At 48.4% G+C, this 7,039-nt stretch overlaps 1 protein-coding gene across 2 annotated transcripts in view; it reads left to right on the top strand.

Annotated features, from left to right (window-relative positions):
• Positions 1-3,457: 3,457 nt before the first annotated feature.
• The window catches only part of LOC115096679 (solute carrier family 22 member 6-A-like), a 33,336-nt gene continuing 29,754 nt past the window's right edge, over positions 3,458-7,039 (top strand). Inside the window, exon 1 of one of the 2 annotated variants that reach the window (XM_029611667.1) lies at positions 3,458-3,660. Coding sequence is in view for 1 of the 2 variants with exons in the window: in XM_029611666.1 (XP_029467526.1) it covers positions 5,900-6,295 (396 nt within the window). In the remaining variant the exon portion in view is untranslated. Of the gene's footprint in view, positions 3,661-5,118; positions 6,296-7,039 lie in introns of those variants that run through there. The other variant, XM_029611666.1, reaches the window with a different exon arrangement.

Below are 7,039 nucleotides of genomic sequence, written 5' to 3'. Positions count from 1 at the left end.
AACGGCAGCGGTCCGGAACGGGCTCCTGCTCCTGAATCTTGTTGTCTTCAGCCGGCGCCATTTTCCAAAATGGCGCCGAAAAATGGCGGCGGCCATAGACGAACACGATTGGACGGCAGGAGGTTCTTCCGGACCCCCGCTGGACTTTTGGCAAGTCTCGTGGGGGTCAGGAGGCCCCCCACAAGCTGGCCAAAAGTTCCTGGAGGTCCAGCGGGGGTCAGGGAGCGATTTCCCGCCACGAATCGTTTTCGTACGGAAAATGGCGCCGGCAGGAGATCGACTGCAGGAGGTCGTTCAGCGAGGGTTCCGGCGCCTCGCTGAACAACCTCCTGCAGTCGATCTCCTGCCGGCGCCATTTTCCGTACGAAAACGATTCGCGGCGGGAAATCGCTCCCTGACCCCCGCTGGACCTCCAGGAACTTTTGGCCAGCTTGTGGGGGGCCTCCTGACCCCCACGAGACTTGCCAAAAGTCCAGCGGGGGTCCGGAAGGACCTCCTGCCGTCCAATCGTGTTCGTCTATGGCCGCCGCCATTTTTCGGCGCCATTTTGGAAAATGGCGCCGGCTGAAGACAACAAGATTCAGGAGCAGGAGCCCGTTCCGGACCGCTGCCGTTCCGGACCGCCGCTGGACCCGCAGGTTATTTAACTCATTTGGGGGGGGGGTTCGGGAGGGTGGGGGATTTAATTTAAAGGGTCGGGGGTGGGTTTTAGGGGGTTTTAGTGTGCCGGCTCACGATTCTAACGATTTATAACGATAAATCGTTAGAATCTCTATTGTATTGTGTTCCATAACGGTTTAAGACGATATTAAAATTATCGGACGATAATTTTAATCGTCCTAAAACGATTCACATCCCTATTCTCTAGGAGGATTCTTCCCTGGCAAAAGGCCAATGGCACAGTCATACAACCTATGGGGCGGCAGCATCTCTGGATGTTTCTTGCTAAAAATGACAGAGAAAACAGCATATTGTGGGGAAGTCCTTGTAGCACTGGAACAGGTGTCCAAGCAGCAGTCAATGATGGCAAGACTGGAAGAAGACATTGCTATTGGCATCTGGGTCCCCATCAAGATATTTTGAGCACCTGCCAGTCAATGATGGGGTTATGTTTGATCAACCAGGGTAGGCCCAAAATAATTGGGTTTACTGCCCTAGAGAGGGCAAAAAGCGTGATTTGCTCCTAATGTAAGGCTCCATTTTGTAAGGTATGAGAGACGGTTGTCATAGCCACAAAACCCATGAGAGGCTCCCCATATACTGATGAAATTCTCAGCTGGGATGCTAGTGGAGTCACTGGTAGATTATACTGGCATCCAAGGCTTCCTCTATGAAATTGAATCTGGCCCCAGAATCCAAGAAAGCTTCTGTGGTTACTTGTGTTGTGGCGGAGCTGAGGCGGATGGGAACAAGCAGTTGTGGAGAGGAAGAAGTATAACCTAGGGCAGCCTCCCCAACCAACCTTAGGCTCAGGAGTTTTCTGACTTCTCGGGGCACTATGTAGCATAGCATTGGCCAGCATAGTAGAGACACAGAGTGAGGTGTCAACAACACCGTTTCTCCTCATTGATTAGCCTGCCCTCCCAAGCTGCATGGTTTCCTCAGGGGGCCGAGACATAAGCAGATTCCTTGACTAGAGCTACCAGGAGTCATTGGACCCAGGGAGCCAGTTTCATATGACATTGATAGGCATCTCATTCCCTTAATCAATCCTGGAAGCGGACAACAATTTAGATGCAGAGCAATGAGGTCGTCTAAACTACCTGGTACTTCTTGTCTTGCAAGTTCATCTTTAATGCAGTCTGACAGACCTTGCCAGACGATGGCTGTTAACTTATCTGTTCTTTCCATCTGAACTCTGAAGCCAAGGTCAGGAAGTGGATGGCATAGTTGCTGACAGTCTTGGTTCTCTGCTTGAGGCAGAGGAATTCCAAGGCCGTCGAGGAGGAACACCCTGGCTCATCAAAGATGAGACGGAATTGCTTCAGCATTTCCTCTAGGTCTCCAATGAGAGGTTCACAACTACACAAGATTTACTATACTGGGTCAGAAGAAAGATCCATCAAGACCAGTATACTGTTTCCAACAGTGGCCAATCCAGGTCACAAGTACCTGGCAGGATCCCAAGGGGTAGATACATTCCATACAGCTTATCACAGATATAAGAAGTGGATTTCTGCAACTCTACCTTAATAATGATTTATGGACTTTTCCTCCAGGAACTTGTTCAAACCTTTTTTAAATGCAGCTACACTAATAGCTTTCACAACATCCTCTGGCAATGAATTCTAGAGCTTAATTATGCATTAAGTAAAACAATATTTTTTCTTATTAGTTTTAAATGTATCATCTAGAAACGTCATTGAGTGTTCCTTAGTCTTTGCACTCTTTGAAAGAGTAAACAACTGATTAACGTTTACTCATTCCACTCCACTTGTTATTTTTATAGACCTCTACCATATCTCCCCACAGCCATCTCTTTTCCAGGCTGAAGAGACCTAACCTCTTTAGCTTTTCCTCATAAGGGAATCATTCCACTCCTTTTATCATTTTGGTTGCCCTTCTTATAGATTAGGAAACATTTTCATCCAGCAGGTGTCGGTGTGAAAACTCTGAATCCAGGGGTGAAAAATGTTGGAGAGGCCGAATGAATACAGAGTTTTCACCCAGACACAGACTAGGCCGCACAGCTGTTTCTGAAAACTGATAAGAACTCAGAGGGAGGGAAACTGTTGTTTTCACAGGCATTTGTAGTATATAGGGGAGACAGTGAGAAAGAGGGGAGAGAGAGAGAGCAATAGACTACGGTAATAGACTATGATTTTCTTCTTTAGTTAAGATACTTTGTACATTGCAGACAAACAATATTATTTCTGCTTCTCTGTAATGAGAATGCTTCATTTCATTGCTTTTAGCATGTCATTGCAACATCATGTTAGCCTGATTAATCAGTTCATGTTGGCACACAAAGCTCAAGCCATTATTACAGGATAAGTTAATCAAATTAGCAGCTAAAACAGAACTGCCCATAGTTGGTGGGACATTTTCCCTGGCGCTTTACCAAAAGCTACTAACTTCTTAAAACTGTGTGATCCATCCCATTTTAATAGTTTTAGTACTAATAATAATACTATTTGTGTGTATATGGTATCTCTAGTATAGAATTAAGATATGTATTCTGCTTTAGTAACATGAGTATGGGTTAGAAAAATACATTATGAAGAAGCGGTATGTGATTTATCCTGAGAGCAAGAGGTGGAATGTAATACGATGGGAGAAAAAATGCTCTCAGGACAAACACTGTGTTGAACTTTGGAAACTTGTTTATCAAGTGAAGAACAGTATCAGCAGGGCTTAAGCAGGTAGTTGTGGGGGAGAGTAGCTTGTCTGTGCCTGGGACCTGACTCAACAGGAGGAGGGATGCCTGGACAGCAGCCCTACACTGGACAGGAAGGTTCCCAGGCTCAAGCAGTAGCTAGCTTGTCTGCCTGTATACTTGTTTACAAAGCCCTATAAAAGTTCGGGGTTCTCCAGTGGGAGACCAGAGCCTCACCTGTGCACTGACGAGTGGCGCGGGATCTTTCCCGTTGAAGCTGCGTGCTCCTGTTTTTCAGTCGCTCCGGGGTTCCCCGACCTGATGAGTGGCAGGATGCTGATTTGGTATGTATTATAGTCACGGGAAATGAAGTATGTGTGCTGTAAATAAATCTTTATTTTATTACTATATACATATCTTGTATATTACAGTGTGTGTGTGTGTGTGTGTGTGTGTGTGTGTGTGTGTATGGTCTGTATATCTCTCACTCAGGAATCCTGTTACATCTGGTCAGAAGGGAAGTTTGCAGCTTGCAGCTCAAAGTGCATGCTGCACTGATTAATAAAACCCCTGCAGGATTTGGGGTCTCCGTCATACATGGGAGGCAGTACCAGGTAAGTGATGGGCACTGGAACCCAGAGTGGTGCTGGGGCAGGCAGCGGGCGAGATGCTAATACCAGAAGTTCGGCCTGCATAGCATCCAAAAGAACTGCCAGACCTTGGGAAGACCAGTTGTTCCTGCTGTGGTTGGACTTGGTGGGCCAAACCAGGAATGGCCTGGGCTGAGCTGGGCCCCCACCGATAGGAGGCAGACTCGCTCAGAATGGGGCAGGAGCTAGGCTTCACCTTTGCCAGCCTCTTTCCCCCTTGAGTTTTGAGGCCAGCAGGACTCAGGTGAAGGTTCCATGAGGAGTGATCAGGCAGAGACAGTAACCGGGCAATGGTCGGGGAAGGCAGAGATTAGGCAGCGTTGGGATCCAAAGCAGAGGTCAAGATCCAAGAGGCAGTCAGAGAACGAAAGGAAGGGAGGTAGAGAATTAGGCAAGGGAAGAAGAGGGAGAGACGGAGCAGGACCAAAGCAAGGCAAGGCAGGACTGGAACAAGGCAGGCAGGAGAAGGACTGGAGCAGAAGCAAAGCGAGGCTGGAGCAGAGCAGATAGGAATAAGAAGAAAGATGCAACACACACTGAAGGCAACTAGGCACGGCAGGAGGACCTGTTGCTAAGGCACTGGCTAGGACTGTGGCTGGGGTTTAAATATAGAGCTGCACTGATGTCATCAAGAGGCGCCATTCCTGCTGTTCCCACCACAGAAACGCACTGATTGGGCTGTGATACAATAATCCATTATTCTTATCTACAGCACTGAGGCCATGAGAAAGACACTAATCAATGTCTGTGATAGAATAATCTGGGCACATCTTGCTCATACAGACTTATCCAACAGCCATGACTAGACTGCAGACTTCTCTAGGAAGTAGACCTTACAGTCACCATTTTCTCTAAACTGCCCGAGCCTAGGCCTGGACTTCTCTGAGAGGTATAGAGAATCTGCACTATCTACAGGAGCACAAGACGGAACGGGGGGTGAGTGGTGGGCAGAGAGGTGGCATCATGGCCCAGATTTGTACAGGACTAATTCTCTCTCTTCCTCCCCCCACCCCCACCCCCACCTCTCACATTTTCTCACATCCTTCCAGATATATCTTTTTTATTTTTCTGCCTTGTCACTTGCTTTTGTGCTAATCCTGCTAAAAGACCAAGTGAAACGTTAACCAAATGATGTTGCCCGAGTTGTATATAACTCGCTGAAGGCTTAGACAAAAAAAAACCTGAGAGGCTAGCTCAGTGTTTCGGAGGTTGGACTTAAGCAACTTCCCCTCCCCTGAAAAGAAAATGTCTCAAGCCCTTTGCTCCTTACCGCTGGGTGTTTGAAGGCTGAGTGTGGTTCTGCTCTGGGACGTGGAATCCAGGGAAGAGAAGGTGGAATAGGGGGAGAGGGGAGGGGTGGCTGAAGCAAGGTGCCTGAAAATTCACAAGGAGAAGAGCAATCCTGGACAGAGACTAGATCTGCATCCCGCAGGGGAGGGAAGGGCACAGCTGGCAGCCAGTCTGAAGCTGGAGCTTTTTTCTTTGGGTTGTCCATTAGGCAACCTAGGAAGGGGGAATACAGTTAAACCTTCAGAGGCTGTCCAGCACCAGGATCGGTGGATGAATCTGGCCAGTGCAGATCTAGCAGCACAGCTCCTGCACCCATTATAAATTTATTAATTACATGCTTAAAGGTGAAGCCTTTTTAATTCATTTTTTCAAAAAGTCCAAAAAGACGGTAGGGAAACAGTAAGATTAATTTCAAAGTGGAGGGAAAGAGGGTCCCAAAGGATTATCAGGAGCCGCCAGCAATCTAGCATGGTTAAAATGTCAAGGCCTTTTTAACCCTTAAACCAACAAATTTCATAGGCGCATTTTTAACAAGTTTCGTATCCCTTCTAAACTAGAATAAGGATTTGTCTCACTCAGTTCGACTTGTGAAGAAAGATCTGTTATTGTAATTTTTTCTGGCTCCGTTGTGCTCTGCAGACAGATGGCTTTTGCGGACCTCCTGGAGCAGGTAGGTGGCGTAGGGCGTTTCCAGATTATCAACGTGATCCTGCTCTCCATCCCTATCCTGTTGTTTGCAAATCACAACCTCCTTCAGAACTTCACGGCCGCCGTCCCTGAGCACCGCTGCCGGCCACGGCCCACGGACAATGTCAGCGCCAGCTGGGTGGCAAGCTGGGACCCAGCAAAACTTGTAAGGGCCTTTGCACCGCTGGATGGGAGCCAACGACCAGAAAGGTGCCTGCGGTACACCAGGGCTCAGTGGTGGCTCCTAGAGCCCAACGCCACAGCTGGTAACACCACAGGCATGGATACAGAGCCCTGCGAGGACGGCTGGACATACGATAAGAGTGGATTCAGCTCCACCATCGTCACCGAGGTAAGAGGAATGGGCCAGTAGCAAGGCCTCCAGTCTGTACACCTCTAACCTCCCTGACTTAGGCCTGGATTCATTATTCTCGCAGAGAATAGTGAATCGCGCGGTACCGGGGGGCGGGCCTGCGAAAGCCGGCAGCCATCACACCACTGCGGTGCGCTGGCTGCCGGCTTTCGCACTGAATAACTACACTATAAAAGGTGTAGTTATTTGGCACGAAACTGGCGGCGATAAGGGTCCTTACCTTTCGCCGCCGGCGATGTCTCCGCAGCATCGGCCCCGGTGCCGCCCCGACTCCTCCTCTTCCTGGGCCCGACTCCGCCCCGATCACCCTATCGCACGCGTGCAAAAGCTATTGAAAACGACCCCCTTAGTTTGTGTAGGCCCTTCAGGGCAGGAACAGTGTATCCAGTGTGACTTGTACAGCACGCCACATAGTTTAAAAGTGAATTTTCAAAGATTTTCACACATGCAAATTAGCACATCTTCATGTAAGTGCTATTTTATAAACCTCAAGCATACACGTGCAAATAACGGTGCGCGAATACCTTTGCTCAAATTAAACAGGAACGGGCTAGGGGAGGGCCAGGGGCATTTCAGGGTGGGGTCAGCACTTATGCGTAGAAGTTCCTATTTTATAACCTGGCAGAGCGACGTGCGTCCGGCCATTACCTGCGCATATTTTCACCTGCTAATTATCTGGCGTGAGCGAGAATAAAATTATTTATAGCCCAATACCAACTGGGT

The sequence above is a fragment of the Rhinatrema bivittatum genome, chromosome 8 (genome assembly GCF_901001135.1).
Source record: "Rhinatrema bivittatum chromosome 8, aRhiBiv1.1, whole genome shotgun sequence".
Lineage (NCBI taxonomy): Eukaryota > Metazoa > Chordata > Amphibia > Gymnophiona > Rhinatrematidae > Rhinatrema > Rhinatrema bivittatum.
Note: the sequence above shows the minus strand (reverse complement) of the source record. Positions and strands in the feature narration are given on the sequence as shown.